At 38.4% G+C, this 24,479-nt stretch overlaps 1 protein-coding gene and 1 long non-coding RNA gene across 6 annotated transcripts in view; one reads left to right on the top strand and one right to left on the bottom strand.

The window, feature by feature from the left end:
• Window positions 1–21,943, top strand: part of CEP135 (centrosomal protein 135) — a 33,880-nt gene extending 11,937 nt beyond the window's left edge. For 2 of the 5 annotated variants that reach the window (XM_081924396.1, XM_081924393.1), the window contains exons 9-26: window positions 612–677; window positions 1,335–1,485; window positions 2,483–2,676; window positions 4,202–4,345; window positions 5,447–5,590; window positions 6,865–6,930; window positions 7,646–7,797; window positions 8,439–8,554; window positions 10,297–10,451; window positions 11,899–11,954; window positions 12,770–12,938; window positions 13,731–13,841; window positions 15,683–15,868; window positions 16,214–16,423; window positions 17,329–17,531; window positions 18,516–18,620; window positions 20,056–20,193; window positions 21,197–21,943. In XM_081924396.1, the coding sequence (XP_081780522.1) occupies window positions 612–677; window positions 1,335–1,485; window positions 2,483–2,676; window positions 4,202–4,345; window positions 5,447–5,590; window positions 6,865–6,930; window positions 7,646–7,797; window positions 8,439–8,554; window positions 10,297–10,451; window positions 11,899–11,954; window positions 12,770–12,938; window positions 13,731–13,841; window positions 15,683–15,868; window positions 16,214–16,423; window positions 17,329–17,531; window positions 18,516–18,620; window positions 20,056–20,193; window positions 21,197–21,245 (2,415 nt within the window). In that variant the 3' untranslated portion in view covers window positions 21,246–21,943. Of the gene's footprint in view, window positions 1–611; window positions 678–1,334; window positions 1,486–2,482; window positions 2,677–4,201; window positions 4,346–5,446; window positions 5,591–6,864; window positions 6,931–7,645; window positions 7,798–8,438; window positions 8,555–10,296; window positions 10,452–11,898; window positions 11,955–12,769; window positions 12,939–13,730; window positions 13,842–15,682; window positions 15,869–16,213; window positions 16,424–17,328; window positions 17,532–18,515; window positions 18,621–20,055; window positions 20,194–20,579 lie in introns of all 5 variants that reach the window. The other 3 variants (XM_081924394.1, XM_081924392.1, XM_081924395.1) reach the window with 3 other exon arrangements.
• Window positions 4,369–11,161, bottom strand: LOC309377438. Its single transcript, XR_014171571.1, has 3 exons — window positions 10,882–11,161; window positions 10,546–10,592; window positions 4,369–4,680 (listed from the first exon to the last, which is right to left on the bottom strand). It is a non-coding gene; the product is annotated as an uncharacterized lncRNA (long non-coding RNA).
• Window positions 21,944–24,479: the final 2,536 nt, after the last annotated feature.

Here is a 24,479-nt window from a genome sequence, read left to right on the forward strand (position 1 = left end):
CGCTTCAGGTTACATATGCTTCAGGTTACAGACTCTGCTAACCCAGAAATGGTACCTCAGGTTAAGAACTTTGCTTCAGGATGAGAACAGAAATCGTGCTTCGGCGGCGCAGCAGCAGCGGGAGGCCCCATTAGCTAAAGTGGTGCTTCAGGTTAAGAACAGTTTCAGGTTAATAACAGACCTCCGGAATGAATTAAGTACTTAACACGGGGTACCACTGTATTACAGATAGAGCCTGAGGCTGAGAGGGAGTAGCTTGCTTGAGGCCATCTACAGAGTTCAGATGTAGACTAGATTTCAACTTACTAACTTTGTAGCTTGGCCTTGTATGTACTCTGCTACATGAGCTCATTTATGATGCACATAAATCTACATAACATTTTGCAGACAGTTTTGTACTTCCCTGCTCTTTTTATGTAAATTATGTGAATGAACGTATTAGATATAATAGATTTTAGATACCATGTGGACTTACTTGATATATTTTATGTTTAAACAGAAATATGACCTTTAAAAAATGAAAAGATTTTTTTTTACTTCTGTGTAATATGGTGCCATATTTATAAAGACCCTTCACTTTTTATAAACATTTTATCATTTATGATTTATAGGAAGAGATTAAAAAAACATATAGTGAAATCCAGGATCGTGAAGAGACAATAGCGAAGCTTAAGTCAGTAAGTAACAATTTTAAAGTGGAATAAGTTTATTTAATTCAATGCATTTTTAATACTTGGATACTTAGGCTAAATATAATGTGTGTGCTAAAGACATCTGTTTAACAGAACAAGAAAGGAAAGCATTAGTAGTAGCTGCAGTATTTTGATAGCCATGCTGCTATTCTACTTGACAAACAGCTAATAATGCACACGTTCTAGAGAAGAAAAGAGAAAATAAGTGATATCCTTTATTGGACGTGTTTTGGTAGAACAGTATTCTTGTTTTCAGATTAGATTAAACTCTGCTGCAAACAGAACAAAAAACTAACTACTGTGTCTTGAAAGTCACACTTATATTAATGACAGTTTGCACAATCCAGTCAGTTAAGCATGTTCAGTCACATGATTTCAACAGGAAACAAGTAGATTTTGAGAAAGCAATTTTCTGCTTTTCCCAAACCTGGAATTTTAAAAGTACATTGTTTGCACTTTCCCATTACTGGAGACATTCTTTCACTATGCCACATTTTGTTATTATAATTTGTCTGGAAGATGGCTAGAATTTAGATTTAAGCATCATGTATAAGTAGAAATACCTATGTCAATGAAATATTGTTTTACAAACTCTATATTTATTGTACTATCCCATTTTGAAAAATACACATTTGACTTTAGGAGTTATCTACATATCGGAGAGAAAAAGACAGGCTGACCGAAGAACTCTATGGAAAAACTGATGAAAAACAAAATCTTGAGGTGTTGTTAAACCAGGTTCAGCTAGAGAACCATAGACTGGCCAAAAAACTTGAAAACCTTGAAATAATAGGTATGTGTTTTAAGAGATCTGGTGGATCATGTTGTCAGATACTTGTACTTAAGACAATCCACAGCATAGTACCGGCACCTACCAAGCATCTACCAAGATGTTCACTGGGTCACCGACAGCTCACTACTTGGAAGTTGCTCAGGCCCCTATCCACCCCATTGCTGCCACAGCAACAATGTGGCCCAATTGGAAGTCTTTCTGCAGACTCCAACCCAACAGGGGGAAAAAACAGGCAGGACAAAAGCTGGGATATCCACAAGTGATGTCATGGAAGGCAGTGTGCCTTCTGGAGTACTCTTTTCTATCGTTCTGAAGTTTTGCTTTTCTTTGGGATTTTACTTTTGCCTCTGCTCCCCTTTGCTTTTGCTGTTTTTTGTTCCCTCTCAGCCTTATCCTGGGTGGGGGGCTCTGATGGTGGGGAAGGAGTCAAGAGGAATGGAGTGACAAAGTTAGGGGTGGGGAGAGGCAGGAAACAGTTTGCCTTCTGTGAAATGGGTGTCTTGTGCTAGGCTCACCACCACTGCAGCCATTCTGTTGTAGTGCCTATGAGAATTGTTCAGAAAGGTTGGGGACCACTGTGATAGCTTGTATTTAAATGCTGGGATAAATACACTGAAGATAGCAGAACTTTTAACATATACAACTTACTTCGCTGGTGAGTTACCTACACATTTTTAAAACCAGAATTTGCCTGGTGAGCCCAATTTTTCTTTTCCTTTCTTCATCATATAGGGTAAATCCTGTTTCCTTGGTATTATCCACTCTTAAAAGATTGGACTTAAAAGATTGGACTGCCTCTTAAGATAGTAATTTTAGAAATGCATTATTCCTCCTTTAGTCCATATTTTCTTGAGGATGGATGAATGCAGTTCTGTCTGACTTTGCTCCTTCTAGCATCTTCGTTGTATATCTTCAACCATGTGCTGGTTTTCTTTAAACTGACCACCTCTGGTATATGCTAACTTCATTCATGCTTGTTGGTTATTTTCTCATGCAGATCGGGAGCTTGTTATAGAACTAGAGAAAATGAGATTAGAAGGCGGTATAGCACTGGGGGACAAATCACCTTCTCGTCTGGATGCATTTGTAAAAACTATAGAAGAAGACAGGGACTACTATAAGCGTGAACTAGAGTGTCTCCAAAAGATAATTAAACAAAGATCTAGCCCATTACGCAAGTCACCAGAAAAGGTAATATTTTTTTGTTAAATATATTATAATGCCTAGTAAACTTTTTCATATGGTGCCCCAGTTTACAACTGCCCCACTACTCAGATGTGACTGCCAGTAGTAAGGAGGAGGCATTTCTCAAGTAGTCAGACTTGTTGACTGAATTCAAACTGTTTTAGTAAGGGAAAACAATGTTTTCCAATACAAGTGCAAGGTTTAATACTTGTATGCCAGTGGATTTGCTGCAGACTCCAGCAGCTTTTCAAAATATTTGTAAAACTTTTTAGCAAACCTGAACCACTTCATATTCAATGTATTCTTCAGAGAACATGGGGTCACTTAACTGTGTTTCATTTCCCCTCTTGACTCCTGTTTTTCAATTTTTAAAAAAGTTTGCATTACAAAGCTATCTGTCTAGTTTAGCAATGTGAATGGAAAAGAGAAACTGTCAAACACCTTCATTAACTGGGGTCCATTCTATTCCCAGAAAATTCTCATAATATGGTATAGAAAGTTGCATATTTGAAATGCTGTTTTTTTCCTGTTTAGACCACTTCAGAAGTCCTGGAATAGCCCCCCCTGCTTTGTAATATCCCCCCCCCAACATATCTTTTTGCAAAAACAAAACAAATAGCTCCAAACCCAAAACATTGCAAAGTGTTTTTGTGCAGGTAGACTTCAGGAATGAACTTTGCCATCAGGTATAAATCCAGCTTGGAGCATGTTTATACTTATAGTGCAGATTTGTGACAATGCTTTCTGATTTGCATTCTTGAAAGTCCCTATTAGGCCACTGGGGATATATCTTACATTATTTACTATGAGTGCAATATTTCACCTAAGCATTTTGTTTGTTTTTGTTTTACTTTCTCTTCTGCTGTATCTTTCATGGCTTCCAGATAGCCCAATGAAGAATTTAAGTAAACATTGTATCTCAGTAGATTTGGTGCTTGAGCTGTGTTTTAGAAACGTGGTGTCAATACAGTGTATTTTTATGTTAAACAGGTTATTTTTAAATCAAATCAATTTTACTTCCTGCTGGGTCTTTAAAGGTATCTGCTGGGCTTTAATAGCAATTTGATATTGTCCAAAAAATGGAGCATTAGGGTTAAATATGAGGCAGTACAGTAAGATGATATTACTATTCAGTAGTATTATAATACCCTGTGTATATTTACTCAGAAGTACATTCCACTTAATTCAGTAAGATTCTTTTCCTTAATTAAACATGCATAGGACTATCCTAAAATGCAAATGTTCCTCATGCCCAGGGCTCACATAGACCCACTCTTATAATGCTAAGCTGTTTATGAAGCCTGGAATGATCGTCTGAACTCAGCCATAGTTTGAGGTATAATCCTGTCATCAGACATATCTGTCTTAATTACTTCAGTATAATTTAAGTAATTTAACCCAGGATTTCAGCGCTGATTATTTACATCAGTAGCACCTGTCAGTAACAGTACAGTATCTATGCCAGGTAACTAGTAATAATAGTTTTTAATGTGTCATTTTCCTCTCCTCCCCCCCCCCTTTTTTTTGACAGAATGGTGATCTAAGATTGGTTACTCGAGAAAGAGATGAGCTGCAGTCTATGCTAGAAAGATTTGAAAAGCACATGATAGAAATTCAATCTAATGTCAAACTCTTAACTGCAGAAAGAGACAAACTAAGCATTCTTTATGAACGGGTAAGTCCAAATTAATGGGTGGGGCCACTGACTGTCAGGACATAACATGTATAATGGAGCCGAGAATTGCAGGAGCAAGAAGGAAGCGACATATAATCATCTAAATACTCTTCAAAAGAGAATTAGACAAAATCATGGTGGACAAGGCTATTAGTGGCTACTAACCACGATGGCTGTGTTCTGCCTCCATAGTCAGAGGCAGTAGGCTTCTGAATACCTCTTGGAAACTGCAGGAGGGGAGAGTGCTCTTGTCCTCAGGTCCTGCTTGCAGGTTTCCCACATGCATCTGGTTTGCCACTGTGAGAATAGGATGCAGCAATTGTTGCAGAGCCAGGCTCAGACATGGAAGTAACAGGAAGAGGAATGAATGCAGATTAAAGGACAGGTAATAGATTTATTCTGTTTAGACAATCTCCAGATGCATAGCTATCATTGAACTGGGTAAGAATGGCCTCTGGTTGGGCAGGCGGCATGGTACAAGTCAATGCTGGGCCAAATTCCTCATATACGTGGCATAGTTTTATTTGTTCTCTTTATTCCCCATTTTTTTTATTCATTTTATAACACAAATAAACAATACAAACAGAAATACAAACAATACAAACATATTCTTGCTTATCCTTATTTTTTCTAAACATTGTTAGGTGAGCTTCCCCAAGTCCCCCCTATCTGATTTTCATTTTACCTCATCTTTAGCAGTTTCATATATCATAATTTTTAACCATTTTTAATCACACTTTTACCATAAAAATCTTCACATTTTATCACTTACAAATAATACTATTTTAAAATACACTATCTTCTACTTCTAACCCTACAGCCTATATCCACTTCCAATGCTATTCTAAGATTTAAATACTAACATATTTTTTCAAATATTCTTTAAACTTCTTCCAGTCTTCTTCCACCATCTCTTCTCTCTGGTCTCGGAGTCTCCCAGTCAGTTCAGCAAGTTCCATATAGTCCATCATCTGTGTTTTATTTGTTCTCCATCTTTTTTCTTTCACCCACCATCTTATGCCTTTCTTTCCTCCATGCATGATCTGATATCTTGCATATATATTCATTTTATTTATCCACTTAATTTTTTTTTTTTTTAAGTCTCAAGATGAGTTAAACCGTCTACGGAGAGAAACAAAAACTTCTTTAATGACACAAAGTTACGCAGAAGAGGAGCGGAACATTGCATTGTCCGATTTCAGAAGAGTGGTGGCAGAGAAAGAAGGACTAAGAGAGAAGTTAAAGGTCATCATTTTACAAATAATGCTTTTTTGTAATGTTTCGAGCTTGCGATAACTTTGGGCTACTTTGTTACCTCACAAAAGTCGCTACTCCCCATGGATGGTGCAATTAAGCAGGACAGTCAAGTCACTGATTTCAGCCAAAGCCTTTCAAAAATTTCTAAGGCACATTTTTATCTTGTGAACTGCCTTGAGATCTTGTGATAAAGGGTGGTATATGAATCTAATTATTATTATTATTATTATTATTATTAATAATAATAATAATAATAATAATAATAATAATAATTTAGAGCATCAGGTTTTTTGGGGGGGACGGGACCAGGCTACAGATGAAGTCAATAAGCTGCTGTCTTGCACATAATACTTATAGTGTTCTGGACCCATATATGCAGTGCTTTTTTCTGGAGGGATGCAGGGGTATGCATACCCCTAAATATTTTGTGAATCTTTGTACTTTTGTCCATTTACTGTATTTTTTCAATTTGAACTATAAAATGGTGATTTTCTTGAGTGAAAATGAGAGTACCCCTAAACATTTTTTAAGAAAAAATGCACTGCTTCTATTGTTGTTAATATTAACATTGTGTGAGTATCCCTGTGAGCTGCTATGGAACCAGCAGTAGAGGAGAGGCTTCAACAACTGACACCCAGACTCTGCTCCCAAGGAATTCTTTATCAGTCGAACCTGCAGGAAACAAATGGAGGCAGGGTGGAGCCAGTCAAAAGCAGCAGCAGCTTGAAAGGGATGTCCTACCCCCCCTTTTTTGGAGAAAAGAGCCCCCTTGTCTCCAATGACACACAGAATGATGCATAGAGTGGAGCAGAGATTAGAGATGCCTAGATGCAGTTTGAAGCTGCTTGGGAAACATCCAGCAGAGGAGGAGCTTTAGAGGAGGTTGAAGGTTGGGGACATTCAGTCCTGGCAGCTGTTCTATAGGGGCAGGACTTGCTGGGAAGTGTTGCTGAGTTGTATACCATTTCTTTGAAAAAGGAGTTAACTTCTCTGATAAACTCTGCTTCTTGCTTGCTGGCATGATTTTTGACTCCAGCCCTGACATAAACCCATGTGCCCTGCCTTCTGTCTCTGTTCTTCCTGCCTCACCTTTCCACATAGCACATATATTAGCCACGTTCAGTGTTCTAAAGGCATAGAGAGTAGGTGCAGTTTTCTTTATGTCTCCTAATTCCCATGCTCCCTAGACGATCAGATGCTCAAAGGTTAATCAGACAATTAAACAATGCCTTCTGATGAGTTGTTTTTCTTTGTTTCATAAGGTCCATCAGGATGAAAAATCAAAGTTAGAACAGGAAATATCAGACTTGGAAAACACAGTTCACAAAGTAAGTGATTTAAATACTTGCTGGCATCAGAATTTATTAATGCGTAGTGATGGAATGTCATTGTTTGTGTGTTGACTATTCAAATTATGATTGAGACTATGGCTTTTGTCCGTTTACTTCTCATGATCATTTGCAAGCCCAGGATTGTAATAGACACCATGTGAACTTTTCATATTCCTGATGCCAGCTACATTATTGTGAGCTTTACTGCCGTTACATTGCGCCTTAACATCTAAAAGATTTTGGTGGAGTTCACTAATGAGGGGATGCTTATCAAATTTGCAGATGGCACCAAACTGGGAGGGGTAGTTCATACGTCAGAAGATTGAATCAGGATTCAAGATTACCTTAACAGATTGGAGAACTGGGCCAAAACTAAAAAATGGAACAGACTACCTTAGAGGGTGATGGACTCTCTTTCATTAGAGGTTTTTAATCAGAGGTTGGATGGCCACATTGTCAGGGATCTTTTAGCTGTGATTTCTGTGCTGAAGGGGGTTGGACTAGATTACCCTTGCAGCCAGTCCCTTCCATCACTATGATTCTAAGGAGCTTAAGATTACAGCCGTAGTTTTGCAGTTTTTATTGAATTTGAGTGAACTGGTCTTTATTGGGATTTTGCTTAGCTTTTTAAATACTTAATTTTTTCTCTCAAGAAAAATGCTGCTCTTAGCAGATTCAGAAAATAATATTTGTGTTTTGGTTTCTGCTGCAGTTGGAGACTGAACATCTTGATCAAGTAACTACTATTTCATTGTTAAAAAACAAAATAGTCTGCTTAGAAGATGAATCAAATATTAAATCTCATCAGCTGTCTCAGTTGTCTGAAGATGCTTCACAATTTAAAACAGAAATAAACTCCCTTCAGTAAGTTCAGCCGTGTATTTAGTATCTTATTGGTGCCTTGCTCAAATCTATTAATTTATGTCATTTTACAGGAAATATTTGCATCAGTTGTCAGGCCCTAAATAGAGATGCAGGCTCCATAATTGCCTGAAAGTCATATTGGAAGCTGTGTTCCTTAAATCAAAATAATATGTGGACATTCCAGTTGCTCAGTAATGATGAAAAGGAACACTGAATATGCTTGAAGACAATTTAGTATTACTTAACACATCCTAGGGTTCAGTCCAGTTATTTTATTAATAATGAAGCAAGAGGTTTGGGCTGTGCTGTGGTTCGAATTAAGCCCGTAAATTGTGTCAGTGCCCCAATTTCAGGAGATAAAAGATTGAATTCCTTAAAAGTATAATGTTCAGTGGCTCTGCATTTCTAGCTGATATATCCCGATGCATGGTTTTAGTTTTCTGAGGCTATTTTTAAAAGCTTTAAAAGGCACAGTTGCTAATTGCTGTTTTTGTAAGCTCATTGGAAAGTGTCATTCCCTTTGCTGCATAATTCTGTGCTTTGCAGTGTTTTCAGGTTGTGCTTATCATATTCTAACTTATTTGCATTTAAAAACCTGCACCTGTTTTTACCCCCCTCCAAAATGGATATCAATTCTGCAGACTACTAAATGAACAGATACAAAAGTCTTTAGATGAAGTGCAGCATCAGTTGGCTCTTAAAGATGATGAACTTCATTTGGCTCAAGAAGAAATTTTGTTGCTTGAAGAAAAAACAGGTGAATGCTGTTTTATTTCTTAGAGTGAAAAATTTACGGCTTAACTACTTAATCTGAAAAGTCAAGAGATTGGGACTAGTTTAACTCTTGGCACAGAACGTTGCCGGCATCTACCTTTCCTCTTCTCAAGTGGTCAACAGCTGTCAAATGTAGGATTGAATTTGGTCCCCCATTATTGCTTCCCATTTTTCTAGTGTTGAATTGCTAACAGGGATTAGAGCAGAAGCAGCAAACCTATTTGAACCAGTGGGCCAAGTCTTTATCTGCCCATATCCCACAGGCTAACTTTGACAGGTGGATGTGAATGCCAGCCTGTCAGTCATCTGAAATCAGGTGACTACTTAGCCAATGCCTTCCCCACAGAGAACATATGGAAGAAGAAGCACTCAGCTAATGAGCAGAGATTTAATCCTGCTCTCTGCAGGGGTCTGAATGAGATTTACCCCTATGGGGAATTGGCAGGTGCTGCAGCCAATGCAGAATTGAACCCTGCCTATTAGCTGCTGTCATCCAGTGATGTCATCTTATTGACAGGTGGGCATGGTTTGGGGAAAATGGCCTCATAGGCCCAATTGCACACCCTGGTATGCCAACTTTGGCCCCAGAACTGGAGATTCATCACCCCTAAATTTAGAAGTAGGGAAAGAAACATGGGCGTGAAAGAAGGGGTCCTCTTGTGCTTTTCCCATCCTTCTCAGCCATTCCTCATTTGGCAATGAAGAAACAGAGGAAGGAGAATGTGAGAAGGAGCTGAGAAAGATCTTGAGAGGGGATCTTGAAAGGACTGCAAGCAAGAACATTTCCCTGTTATTTCTTGTTCATGCAAATACCTCCCATGCTGTTTTTCATAACTCAGAGGGTGGTGGAAAATAAGTGGAAAATCCCACTTATTCCATATACCCTCTGGCAGGGTTCTAGCTTTTCAAAGCCATCAAAGAGCAAGGGACTAGCTTTAAAAGACCTTTGTTGGCAGGCGTTTGTAGTGGGGTAAATTTGCCCAGCATTCTTCCTTCACGTCCATTGACAATAACTTAGCAGTAAAGATTTGCCAATCATTAAAGTCTAGAACAAGGTGCCACAAACAGAGCAAAAAGGTACCTCATACATAAATGTAAATTGTCTGATGATATTTGCCAAGTTGTGGATTTCCACTTGCACAGCCAAACTCTGCCTTACACCCACCCACAAAATACTACGCCAGGTGATCCCTAACTCTCCAGAACAGATATTGTTGGGTGAGGGGGGTCAGAGATAAGGCGGCAGGCGGAAGGAGAAGTTCCATTACATGAGTGAATGTCTGCTCACACAACATTAGCTGTCATCTTTGAGCTCTATATCAATAGATCCCTAAACTTTTTGCCCCATGGACTGCTTGAAAATTGCTAGGAGTCTTTGCTAACTGCTTAATTATTTTTCTGCCTTTTGTATCAATTGTAATGTGCTGTTCTAGATTCCGTATAGTTTTTTCAATGCATTTTATTGCTGCTTTTATTTCTCATAAATTAAATTTTATTGTTTTCCATAGATTCCTATTGTAGTACAATAAAATACAAAATAAGATATAAAAGAAGCAATTAAAATACAATTGAAATAAATGTGACTTTTCATTGCAATGAACATACTGTTTCCCATCTTCAACCACAAATCCACAGACATGCTGAAGCCCCCCTGAATGTAGTCTACAGACCACATTTTGGGAGCCCCTGCTTTTCATAATTCAAACAGTATTTATTTATTTTCAGGTAAATTCAGTAATAAGCACCATGCACAGGATGAGACCATCAGTGTGCTCAGAAGTACAATTAATGTCTTGGCTAAGGAAAAAGACAGCCTCCAAGAAAGTATAGATGAAAAGACAGAAAGAGTTGCTTATCTAGATGACAATTTAGCCAATAAGGTATGTACGCGGGGCATGAAATAAACACATCAGGGGGACACATGGGCTGGAGTTGGGAAGAGGGGGGCTATTGTACTAGCAGATTTCTGCTTACCTGACTTTTGATCCAGGTCAGGACTTGTAAGTCTTGAATGGTGCATACTGATAAAAGACAACAAAAGAATTATGAACTCAAGAAAATTAGTAACTGTCAACAGCTTCCTTAAAACATAATAAAAAATCAAACTGTACATTAAAGATTAAAAAATGGGTAGGGGAAAATTTTTTTATAGTCTTAAGTTTCAACGGAGTCACCAAAAACAGCAGCCCTGTAAAAGTGCTTCTGAAGAGATCACAATCTAATGAATACAAAGAGGCTTGAATTAATAGATGAGTATTTAGTAATAAAAATTATAAAATGAAACTGCTGCAGAGATTCTTTCAGCTTTACCTTCTCCGTGTATTTCTTTCCTCCCTTCTCCCCAGCTTTCTGACTGCTGGCATGAAGCAGTAGGAGGAGAAATGCTGACATATGGCCCACATGCTCCCTTGCTGCTTTCATTTTAGGCAAGAGAGAGTAGGGGAAAGGAAAAGCACTTTGAAGTAAATGTGAAAAGGGGAGGGGTTGTGCAGCAGTTTTTCCACCTCTGCTCTCCAGTTTCTCTGTGCCTTACTGTCAGAATTATGTGTTGTCAGCATTGTGAAAAGAAACTTTGAACTTAGGATGGTTACAAGAGGCCACATTTTTTCCTGGGAACGCGGGTGGTGCTATGGGTTAAACCACAGAGCCTAGGACTTGCCGATCAGAAGGTCGGCGGTTTGAATCCCTGCGACGGGGTGAGCTCCCTTTGCTCGGTCCCTGCTCCTGCCAACCTAGCAGTTTGAAAGCACGTCAAAGTGCAAGTAGATAAATAGGTACCGCTCCGGCGGGAAGGTAAATGGAGGTGTTTCCGTGCACTGCTCCTGTTAGCCAGAAGCGGCTTAGTCATGCTGGCCACATGACCCGGAAGCTGTACGCCAGCTCCTCCGGCCAATAAAGCGAGATGAGCGCCGCAACCCCAGAGTCGGCCACGACTGGACCTGATGGTCAGGGGTCCCTTCACCTTTATGTGGTATACCAGTAACCTCACACTTCAGTCCCTTCAGGCCGTAAGTAGTGATGGCAAAAAGAAAAATGGAGTACAAAGGTAGGTAGGTAGGTAAATAAATAAATAAATAAATAAATGCAAATGAATATTGAATATCATTGACCATTAGTAAGCTGAAAGTACCCAATTTTTTAGCTTCAGCTACCCTTAAATATTCAACTACAAAAGACTGCTAGTGAATGACTGGTAACAGTACTGTATTATGCTGTATATATGTTACATCTGTACTTCACTTGTTGATCATACCTATTAGTGCGGCTGATGTGAATTATAGGATAAGATAAAACCAATAATCTTTGCCATCATGTTTCCTTCTATAGGAAAAAACTATCCTCAATTTGCGACAAACTCTTACTCAGTTAGAGTCGTCCTTAGAGTAAGTAATAGTAATGAAAATTATTACTTTTGACTCTGAAATTTCATCTTATAGCAATCAGAGTATTTTAATAAGCTAATATACTTATAATTGAACCTTTGTACATGAACTGCAGTTGAAGAAGATGGTTCTTCTGAAGGAGGCTAAAATGTGGCCATTTGGGGGAGGGGGGAAACCTAAGGCAATTACAATTATCCTAATTCAGCACTTACAGATGTACTTTAAGGTGGAATTCTTTGCATCTTATATGAGTCAGTGGAGGGCTGTGTTTTTTTGCTCAGGAACATGCCAAAATATTTCCAAGGAGGAAAATGTAATGTTCCCTGGTCTTTTCCACAGCCAACCGATGATAATAATTGATGGTGCCTTGCCAATACTCAAATGCTACAAAGGAATTCAGTATAGCAACTGAGTATTTGCAGGGTAGGTAAAAGAACAGCAAACTAATATTATGCAAAGCAAACTGCAGTTTGAACATCTGGGCCAAGTCTTGGCTTACGATATGGTTAAAACAAACTATAACTTGGTGGTACTTCTGAATTATTATTATTATGCGGCCCATGTTACCAATCATAGTGCTGTGCCACAATTTCAGACATAATGCTTGACGATCAAGTTGCTAATAAAGAAATGTGAGAAGCCCATGTAGACTGCAAAGATGGAATTGTACAATAGTGTTATCATTACTATCTAATGCAAAGTTAAAAACACTTGAGATGATTCATCTTAGTTACTGGAATGTAGTTGTTACATAGATTTATATAATGCAAAAAGATAAATTCTGTTTAAGGTTTTCCAAATCCCCCATTTGCTAGCCAATTAAAGGATGCCTTAAGCGGCAAAGACCGAGAACTAGCCAGTATCCGTCGCCAGATCGAGGCAGCACATTCTGAGCTTGGTGAAGTCAGCAGGGTGAAAGAAATGGCCTTGAAAGAGAACAGAAGATTACAGGATGATCTATCCACAATGGCCAGAGAAAACCAGGTACAATAGTTCATAAAGATACATGTCACAATTGCTTTAAATAATGTTTGGGTGCCTGAAATTACGTTTGATGTGATTTGTAGCTCTTGGGTAATTTTAATTGGTGCGTTTGTTAAGAGTGGCAGCATTACATTCAAACTATATATTTTTTACTTTGGGGGGGGTGCTGATTTAAACGTGACACTAGATATGTATAAAGCATTTATGGATTATGTGCAACCAACCAACCTCATATTTAAACTAGATCACTGGTGCATACACCTGGAGGATTAACATGATGTAGACATCTGTATACTAATGCCATGTATGTAGGAACTGCCAAACCCTGCTTAATGTGATGCTATCCACTTGGAATGCCATCTGTCCAGATTTTCTACCCTGGAACTGTGTTTCTTTACATGTTTTCTTTGGATTACATTTAGCTGTAAAAAGTGTGAGATTTTAAAATAGCCATCAAGTGATTGTTCAAACCACATTAAGTTAGAATCTAGCCATTATTGGGCAAGTTCTCCCTTTAGGGCAGTTAATTTTTGTCTGAGCTTTTTCCATTTCAGACTGAAGATGAGGGACTTGCATGATAGAATGTTCCTTTATTTAAAAACAAAACATAGAAAACTAGTGATTCCCTGATCTCTTAAGTTCTATGTTTAAGGAATTTCTTTTCTATGCAGAAGTACATATACAAACCCCAACCTGAAGTCTGGTACAGCTCAGGCACAGGGTTGCCAAATGAGAGCTAGCCTTATTTTATTTGCATGTAATATTATTTGTAATGGTTTATCATCTAAACAGGCAATCTCATCTGAACTGGAAGCAGCATTACGTGATAAAGAAGAAATGAAAATTAGAGTTCATAATTACATAACAGAAGTCTCCAGGTTTGAAAGTTTAATGGCCTCAAAGGTGAGGAAGTGCACTTGGAAGTTCCGGTGAATATTTTATGAATCAGGTGTATCATGTTTTAAAAGTTAAGATCAGGCATGGCCTAGCATCAACCCACAAGCGGAGTGCGGCAGAGGTGGAGACGGCTGGAAACCATTAAAACTAAACATGAAATAAACATTCAGCTTATACATTCCAAAAGTGACAATTTGGCTTCAGGTACAGATTTCGATATTAATACTGTTTGATATAGCCTAACAGTTGTATGTACTGCCAGCACAATGCCTGCATTCAAACATAATGCTAAACCAGGGGTCTCTAACCTTTTTGGGCCCATCAGCATACTTGCAAATCAGAGCAACTGTTGTGGACACCACACACACATACACACCAACCAAGCACTCACTGCAGCCTCTTTTATTGGCTACAACAGAAGTTGCAGCCATGGGTAGAGCTTTTGCATTTAGAAGCTGCATCTCAAGACCTGACTAGGCAGGCAATACAGCAGCACATTAAGTTTTGTAGCCAGGGACTTCCTGCTTTCTTTCAGCAGCTGACATGCACACTACAGTCGAACCTCTATTAACCACCGCCTCTTCTTACAGTCGTTCCAAGCTGCGACCACAGCAAACCTGGAAGTAACCGGCGGGTTTGCCACTGTTCGCGCATGTGCAGAAGTGGCAATCACCGTTCGCACATGTGCAGAAGCGGGCAATCGCCGTTCACACATGCGCAGAAGCGGGCAATTGCCGCCTGTGCAATATGGCGCCTCTCCCAGCGACCCGTTTCAACCTCTGGACGGACCTCCAGAATGGATTATGGTCGCAAATGGAGGTTCCACTGTACTGAGTATTGGAGCCCTAGCTTTCAAGCCCTGTGCAAAGGGCTGGAGTCATGCCGACTCTTAGGTTGTTAAATTGAAGCCAGTAACAGACTCTGCATGTATTTAGTGTGATTGCAATTAACATAGTCCATGAAAAGCCTATCGTGTAATGTAGCACAACATTGTTTTTAAAATTCTGCTTGTGAGAGGTATTTAAAAACTTTTAAAAATCAAAATCTTATTCAGAATATCTCAAACTTACAGATTCCTACTGCATGCAATTTATTACTTGTAGCAAATTATTATTATTATTATTAATACCCTGCCCATCTGGCTATGTTTTCCCTGCCATTCTGGGTGGCTCCCAACAGAATATTAATAAAAATTTAAAAAGCGATAAAACATCCATCCTTAAAAACCTCCTTAAACAGCAAAGACAAAAGATATAACCCAGAGACCTCTGAGCAACATGAGTTCTTCTGAAAGGGAATCTTTCTGTATCTCACATTCCGAATCAGCAGATAGCTTTTTATGTTCAGTTAGACTGAGAAAGAGTTTGGGGTTTCTGTGTGTTCTATTTTAAAGATCTATTAACACTAAACTTCCAAAATGCTTTTAAAACTTACACACAGGTTTTATGTGTGCATACATTTGGATCATAGCAAAAGACCATTCCTGCCCCCCTTAGTCCTTGAAAATTTATACAACAGACAGCATAAAATATGACACCCTTCTTATGTGTAATCATCAGAATTTGTATCAATTTGTAAAAGCAACATCCGCTTTAAATGCTTTGAGATTCTAACTCAAGGACTCAGCCTCACTGTAAACAAAGATGCGGATGTAAAAAAATATGATTTATTTAAGAGGAAGGAGAGAAGTGGGAGTTGGGGTGCAAGTAAAATATGGAGAAGAGTGCAAGTTCAGGTTCAAACTCTTCTACCATGTGTAGTGAAGCAGTGTGATGATTTCTTGTGGGTAGAAAGCATTTGATACAGTGATTCATTGCTCAATGGTATATATTTCTGCTTTGAACTAGGAAAGAGAAAACAAGGAGCTGTTGGAAAAGTTCCAGATGCTCTATAGCCAAGCTGAAAGCTGGGAAGTAAAGGCCCATCAAGCTGAGGGGCAAAGCAGCTCTGTACGACTGGAACTCCTTTCTGTTGATACTGAGAGAAGACATCTTCGAGAGAGAGCGGAACTACTGGAAAAAGAAATTCAGGAGGTAATTACTGACACTAGCTGAACTTTATTACCTAGTCCCTTTTCCTAACGTGCTTTCTTAATCATACGCCTTTGCATTAATTGGAGATTTCTGCAGAGGACAAGGTGTGTTAATTAATAATTCGTTTCAGCTCATGGGAACACTAATTTTAGAGCTGTTCTCAAAGCACGTTAGGGCTTATAAATGATTATAAGTGTATTTTGGAGGGGGGGAACAAATTGGTGGGGGTTGTTTTCTTTATATTAACTCAGTAATCAAGAGAGCTTGAATTTTGGTTAGCGTGCGGTGAGACGGACTGTCACATGCCTGCATGTAATAATAGAGTTGCATTTGTCTTTCACATAGCATATCATTGCCCACCAAGCTTATGAATCACAGATCTCTTCAATGGCAAAAAGTATGGCCAAACTAGAGGAGAATCTCAAACGTGAAAAAGAAGAAAAGTCTTCCATCTCTGTTGATGTGGTTTCTGTTAGAGAGCTGTGTGCCAAACTGGAGTCCAGCAAAGAAAGTCTCTCACGTCAGTTAACATCCAAATCTATGGAGTTTGAGAGGGTAAGAGGAAGAACTTCGCTCTCAGCACAACACATCTAAATAAGTTCAATACTTAATACAGCTTGTCAAATGTGACACTAAAATGTAAACCCAAGGATTTGAATCCTAAGATTGTTCACTTGAGAAAGTGCAAGTAAGAAAAGTTTCCCTTCCACTCCCCTGCAGCAAGCCGTGGCCCCTAAAATGCCTCTTCAGAGGGTGAAGGAAGAGCTCTTGAGCAATGCGCCTGGGAGGCTACTGTGGGGAGGAGGGAGTGGGAAACATTCCACAAACTTCCATGTGTTCACTTAGCTCAGATCCAAGACCAAATCTGAGCAATTACGCCTTCCCCTGCAGTGCCCTACATCATATCCCGCATTTCACAGAGGCAAGGACACAAGTCTTCTTTTATGTGAACTTCCTCAAATTAAGAAATAATGGCTTGAATCTTAAGATAAGTTAAAAGTCAGAGACAGGCGAGTTGTAATGTTTAAGCAGGGTAAATTCAATCCCACTTCAAACCATGGTGATGCATACTGGTTTATACTTAACCATGGTTAAATACTCAGATACTGGCTGCATTAATGGTTAATGCATTAATGTCTTCCCATTGAGCAAGATCTGAAGCAAATAACAAATCTTGGCTACATATTTCAATTAAGGGCTTGGACAGCATGTTAAGCCAAACTTTAGCTTAGCCCAAAGAGGAACAAAGCAGGTATAATAGGGAGCCAACACTTTTGTTTGGTCTTGGTAAGCTATAATTTGATTTAATGTGACATGGAAACAAGGCCATTAAACCTGTTGAAGGAACATAAAGTTAAGCATCTGCATAGAATTTGCCTATATGAAAGGATGCCAATGAATAAGACCTTTAATATTCAACCTGAAATTCTTAATTAGAATGAATTGTTTTTATGTTCTAGGTGATATCAGAATGTGAAGATGCAAGAGCAGAAACAGAACTGTTAAAAAAACAATTGTCCAGTGAGCGGCTTACAATACAGAACTTGGAAACACTCTTGTCTACCAGCAGAGACAAAGATTTTCAGAATCATTTGATAACCCATGAGAAAGATTCAGAAATACAGCTACTTAAGGACAAGTTAACACTCTCGGAGAGTAAATTGTATGTTTGTAAAGTGCAGAACTATTCTTACAACATTTTAAAGCTACTGTTTATAACTTCATGCAAAGATATCTGGCCTCATGAGAAACCTAGCTGTATATATAAAAAACCATTTACACCTGCTAAAATCCTAAATTTCTAACACCATTCTGCACAAACTATATAACTTAGTTGCTGGAAACTCTAAGTCTTAATTATTTTTGTCTCAGCCCTCAGTCCTCCTAGACTTGCGCCCAAAGATAATGTCATTTACTTGGAATTAAGGGTAGCATCATATGTTATTTAAACAGTGATTTTGTAGTTCTGTCTCACTGCACATCCATTCATAGGGTCAGATGTTGCCATGGTAAATTAAAGGAACTAGTGAAACTGCCTTAGAGACTGATTCATGCGAACAGGAGTGATAAATTCCCTCTAGATCAGGGGTGTCCAACAGGTCGGTCACGGGGTGTCCCTGGAACCCCGATCCCCCCGAAAGCTCAACAACTTTGATGGGTAGATCACTGCCAGTTTTTTTGATAGTGGGAGTAGATCACAGTCTCTTGGAAGTTGGACACCCTGCTCTAGATGTTTGGGGTACTCAGTGCAGTCCTATGTAGCCCTGGGTTTCTGATTCACATCCTGATTCCTCACACTTGAAATCTCCAAAGATATGGAAGGAATTAGCAGCATGAGCAAATGTTGTGAGCTGGTCTTAAGTTCCATATTGAGCTGACTCTGCCTCCAAGCATAATACTTTAACTGGACTGACCTTGATAAGAATCTTCCCCAATAATAGTTACAAACTTGCAGTTAAGAAAAATCTTCATTGTGTGTGTCTGCATTTGTGTGTACACATTTGTATGTCTGCGTATATGGGTTTTTTTGTTTTTGTTTCTTGCTCCTTGTTTATCTGCCTTGTTGCCGCTATTTTTAAAGTTCCTATAAGATGCCATCTGTAACTGTGCAATTGTTAAGAACTTTCTTTGTTTGCAATATTTTTAGAACGAGCGTTAATAGGGAAGTTTCAATAACTCGAAATAAACTTGCACAGCTGCAGGCTGATTATGATATTGTAAAAAGGCAGCTGACAACAGAACGATTTGAAAGGTAAGTGAATTTGCTTTATAAAAGTGCCCAGTGTCACAAATCCTATGTTTTTAAGAGAAGAAATATAAAAGTACTATGTATACTATTCTGCAGAAAATATTTAATATTACAGCTGACTAAAAATCTGATTACAGAATTATGAGTGGAATCCAATAAGTTCTCCGAATGCTGTTTTTTCCACCACAAGTTTACTTTTAAAAGACAACTGAAGGCGGCCCTGTTTAGGGAAGTTTTTAACGTTTGATGCTGTATTGTTTTTAATGTCCGGTTGGAAGCCGCCCAGAGTGGCTGGGGAAACCCAGCCAGATGGGCAGGGTATAAATAAATTATTATTATTATTATTATTATTATTCCACTAATGGAGGAAGTGGACAGGAAGCAGGAGAAATCTCTAGAGCAATTTTTTGGGAATGCTAGGAGCTGCAGGGGAAGGGAGAATAAGCAAAAATCTTCCCTTCATTAATTGACACTTTCCACTGGATCAAAAGGCCTTGCACTTGCAACTCTGTCCTCTTACCTAGCACTGAGGCTCAAGAGAACACCATTCCCTTTGTAATTTTGCCCATTATTTTGAAAACATTTAATTTGCCCCTTGTTTTATTAGCTATTTAGTCACATTTTACTGTTCCTTTTGGTGGTAGGAGTCCTTAAAACAATAGGAAAAATTGTGGCAAATTCTGCAGTGTCCTCTCAAAATTCACAAATGAAAGGTAATTAAAAAATAAGTTGGTGTGTTCCTGTAATATAGAAAATAAAACATGGGCTAATCTAGCCAAAGTTAAAACATTTTAACCCCATTGTTCAAACTTCTCCCATTGAAAAGAAAACAGTATTTTGTTTGGTCTTGATCATGCTTGATGTTTGTTTGGTTTTTCATTTACTTTGCTGTTTTCTGTAATTATTTTGGCATGCTATCCTAAGTAAGATTTGCACATACATAAACCTTTCATAACCAAACACAAAGCAAATAAATACATACCAAGATCCACCTCCTATGTGGAAACAGTAGAATAGTAATTATTGACAAAGAAATTATTTCTCTCCCCCCCCCCAGCTCCCATGTCTAGAATAGATGACTAAATAGGGGCAATAAACTCCCTTTTGCTCACCACCTCCTCTGAACATATTAATGAACAGGTTCCTTTTGGGATGGAAGGTGAATAAATAAATGAAGTTTGGAAAGTTGTCCTTGGGTTCTGGGTGAACGAGGAAAGAGGGAATCTGAGCATATTCTGCTCCACGCCTTATGCTCTCTCAGTAACAGTGCTTTTTCTTCTTTTTCTATAGAACTGTGGCTTATTATTATTATTATTATTATTATTATTATTATTATTATTATTATCATTATTATTTGCTCTCTGTATAGCTCCAACTTGCTTCCAATGTGGCAAAATGCATGGAGCTACACTCACAATTTCTTATTTTTACTTAACAGGGAGCGTGCCATTCAAGAGATGCGTCGACATGGTCTCTCTACCACTTCGCTACGTGCCTCATCCCCACTTAGTTCAACTTTTAAAACTTCACATTCTCCAGAAAGAACAGCTGCAGTGGTAACAGAACAAGCAGACAAGTATGCCATTGAATAGATTGGGTGTTTACTTTTTTGACATGTTATTCGTTTTCATAATATGAAACGTAAAATGAAATGTCAGAACAGGTCTGCAGTTAGCATTTTTCCAAGAGTAAGTTACAGATTGACAACAGTAAACCTTTGCTCTGTGGCCCCTCCGTATGAATGTAATGGCGGGGGGGGGGGATTCTTGGATGCTTTGTCTTTTGGGTAGCTAGGGTAGCTAAAATTATACCAGTGTATATTATTAATAGGTTTTATTATAGTGCAGTCTGACTTGAAGTACTGAGAAACAGATTCCACAGAAAATAATATTAAATTATCATGTCTTAAACGGACAGTATAGTGCCAATGTAATATAATAACTGTAATCTTTTCCTTCTCAGAGGTGTGGGCTTCAAGGATTAATCAGTTACTTTAAAAGAAGAACAGTAATAGAAGTTTTAACATGTTTGGACTCGTTGTCAACACTGACATGAACTCTACCTCCTAAACATTGTTAAATCATTTAAAACGTTGAGAAAAATGAATGCTTTTAATGTGTGTGATCAACCCTTGGAACAGTCTTTTATCACACAATATTTCTTAAATATATGGATGAGCTTTGTCTTTAGGTTACGACCAAAGTGTGTGAATGTAAATCTCATTTTCAAATGCAAGCTGTTTACTACAAAACCATGTGAAGGTGGCTGGTTATGAAGAGTCTTTTAGGCTAACATTTATTTGCTCTTTTGTTTACACCCCACTAATTTTATATAACCTGTAAGTCTTAAATAATGTTCAATTTAACCTAGCATTGTCTATAAACTTAACAAAATAGCACATCAAGGATTCATATACTTCTTTATCACTCTTCAGAGCTGAGCCTGTATTTTGAAAATCACTTTAATTTCGCTCTTATTAAAAACAATTACAATTGCTTGCATTAAGTTATCATGTTAGTAATAATGCAATATATATGCTTATCTTGGATCTGTCAACACTCTTCTTTCTTTTTTTAAAGTTCAGTGATAAAGTTTGAGGAGTTGCCACAGCTGAGCTCCAGCTTTTAATGGCGTAAAATAAGGCAGGTTAGTTTAGAAAAACTATTAGGTAAGTGAAGTAAGAATCTTATTGCAAAAAGACTGATAAACTTGAAGTTATTGTCACAATAATGTCATATTATATTAGCAGGTTCTGGAATATGTTTCTTACAGTCAGCTTTATATGTGTTGACTGTGTATCATCTCTGTCCACTAACCTTTTCAGAGCATAGAAGCATACATTAAGCACAGAGCTACCTCTGCCCACAACTCGTTCATTTTTTCTAGTTTTGTTTCATTTTAAAGAAAGAAATCTTAATTATGGGACCTCCATAATATGCAAAGCTGATCTGTTTGTGTTTCAGTGTGAATAGAATTCTGGATTAAGGGTATATCTGAATTGTCTCTTTCCAGTATATTAATCTTGTTTAACATCCTTCTGCTGTAACATATGTACTTAATGGTGTAATACACAGTAATAATATACTGTCTAAAGTGAAGGAACTTCAGTTTTCCAAGCATAATTGCAGACTGATTTAAAACTTTTCTTCAAAAGCACATATTTTCCAGTTTCCATTATAGAAACTGCTATGAAGAAGAGAAAAGGAATATGACATACGACAAAAACGGAAGCCCCAAATCCTGAAGTTGGCTGTGTCTAGGTTGCTTTTAATAAAACTGTGAAAGCATATTGTTTTAATAAATAAAATATATATTAACTGGAATAACAGTCTCAGCAGAAATACTGTGTTAAATTTCAGGATGACCATATATTGTTTTTAAGGTATTGACAGTTCATTAGTATGATACGTTTTCATACCTTCACATCATTCACAGTGAAAGTGGTAACAGAGAACACACACACAAATTGTGGACATGTTCTTAATATGCCATGAAATGTGATTTTTTTGAACATTTCCTTTGACTTTTCAAACCAGCATCAGTACTTGATGAAAACTCAGCTGACAAGTGGCTTAGGTTCAAAACTACAGGAAAAAAAAGAGAAGAAGAAATCCCTTGGGAAGATATTGTAGTTTTTAATATATATGTGTGTGTGTGTGTGTGTTATAAAACTTAATAAATCATGAATAAGATATTTGACCAGTTCAAATGTAATAGGAAACCATGGTTTCCTGCAAGATGCATAAGCCTATTAAGCCTCAGGTTCATGTGTTCCCATTTAACAGATGCACAGATGAGGTTGGAAGCATGTAACCCAACTTTGGATGTAACTGGTTTTAAAACTCTTTAATTAGTTCAAACCAACTAGACTCAGACTGGATAAGAAACCTCATCATAACCATGAAAATGGAGAGAGGTGAGGGAAAACACATGAGCCCCGGTGTTCGACATGGCTGCTGCACGTTTCCTGTTGCATTTGAAATGGGCCGTTGTGAATTTCACTGCTGAAAAACAGCTTTTTATTCCATATGCTGCCTTTTTTATGTGAAACACCACAGTTGTGAAGGAGTGAAACGGTGGGTTCTGCCATTCTGCTTTTAAAAACTACTTTGAAGATATGATGTTATCTTACAAAATAAGTACAGGGCAATAATAATTATGTCTGCTGTAAGCAATGCAAATAAAAGCATCTAAAATGTGTCTCTGGTTTTAAAGAAGTGTGGAGAGCTCAAGGTAGCCTCCTAATGGATGAACCATTTTGCTTATTTTTAGAAAAATATTAGACATGAAAATCACGCACTACATTGTGGATAAATAAAAAAACAACCTTCCTGGCCCATGCAAAAACATCACTGTACTTTGAACAAAAACTTCCCTATTCTCTGTGTGTAACTTTATGCAACAATCCATCCAGGGACATACCTATACAGGCATGTTTTGCACGTCACGGTAAGCCAAATTATGCCTTATCAAGAACAGAACTTTGTTTTCCCCTGGTCTTTTTAAACTCCTGTGCAGTGCTAAAGCCATGGTTTGGCTTAGGATGTCATCAGAGCATGGGCTCCTGGTTAAGCAGTCTCCTCTCCACACTAACCAAAAGTTGTAGCCAAGGTATGCAGTGTGTGATTAGCACACTGAGAGAGCTTAACCACAAGTCCAGCTTCAGGTGGCATGCTAAGGCAAATCTTGGCTTAGCTCACCACTGTTTGTTTACGGACTGGGCAGGAGCAAAGAAACTCTCTGTGTGGTCCCAGTATAAACCACAGTTTGGCTTAATGTGATAGGAACATGGAAGCTGCCTTATAGGTTTCTCTAGCTCACTGACTGGCAGTGGTCCTTCCCAGCCATACCTGGACATTGTACATGGGACCTTCTGCATGCACATGGTGATGATGTGCAGAAAAGGCCATAGAAACTGCCTTCAGTGTGCACTTTCATACCTCGGTGTGGAAACCACACAACAAATGCACTGTGCATACTGTACTGTTGTGTCATTACAAAACCCCTACCTATGATGCTCCTCCAGTTTTTCTGTGGCGTGTACCAGTTCTGTGGCAGATGAACTGATCTGGAAGGTATTCTCTGTGGGTAGGAAGTCTGAATCAGGATAGGCAAAACTGAGAGGCATTGTTTTAACTTTGCAACTAAGCCTGTAGTTTGGCTGACTAGAAATACCTGTAGCTCAAAATCTATGATTAAGTCCAGTGATCAATACACCAGGTTTCTTTCACCATTTTTTTTGTATTTTTATTAAAGATTTTCTTGATTTACAGAAGTATGTGTAATGTCTTTCTCTTGTGTTTTTTTCCATGTAACATTTTTACAAATCAGTTTCTCCTTGGTGTACTTCTAAGATCAGTCATAAAATAGTTAAAATAAAGAGGCAATGCCAGCCTAATGAGTCTGCAGCCAGTTCTATCTAGTTAACTCTCATCAGCTGCAGTCAGTGCATTCAAGGGTCAGGGATGATGGGAGCTGTAATCTAACAACACCTGGAGGTCCACAGGTGAGCCAGCTTTGTGTCATTCAGGTGTTTTAAGCCCACTTTGCCAACTAGACTTTAAACTCTCCATACAGACAATGGGACTAGAGAGCACACACCAGAGAAACCAGTCGACATGGGTACGGTATGTCCATTTAGCAATATGAAGGTAGCGTAGTGAGACTAAATGCCAGCTTATTTTATGGGATATTTGAGGAAGCACCTGATCCACAGCAATTTAACGATGCCCCTTATTTCAGAAAGCCCTACCTCCTTTTTTGGGACTCCCTGGAACAAGCATTGCGGTTCCACGAAGGTGGATCACACTCGGGAATCGAACAACGCTCAAGTAGCCCCTTTTCCCCGAGTGATCTATTATT

This window comes from Podarcis melisellensis (assembly GCF_964234715.1).
Source record: "Podarcis melisellensis genome assembly, chromosome: 9".
Classification (NCBI taxonomy): domain Eukaryota; kingdom Metazoa; phylum Chordata; class Lepidosauria; order Squamata; family Lacertidae; genus Podarcis; species Podarcis melisellensis.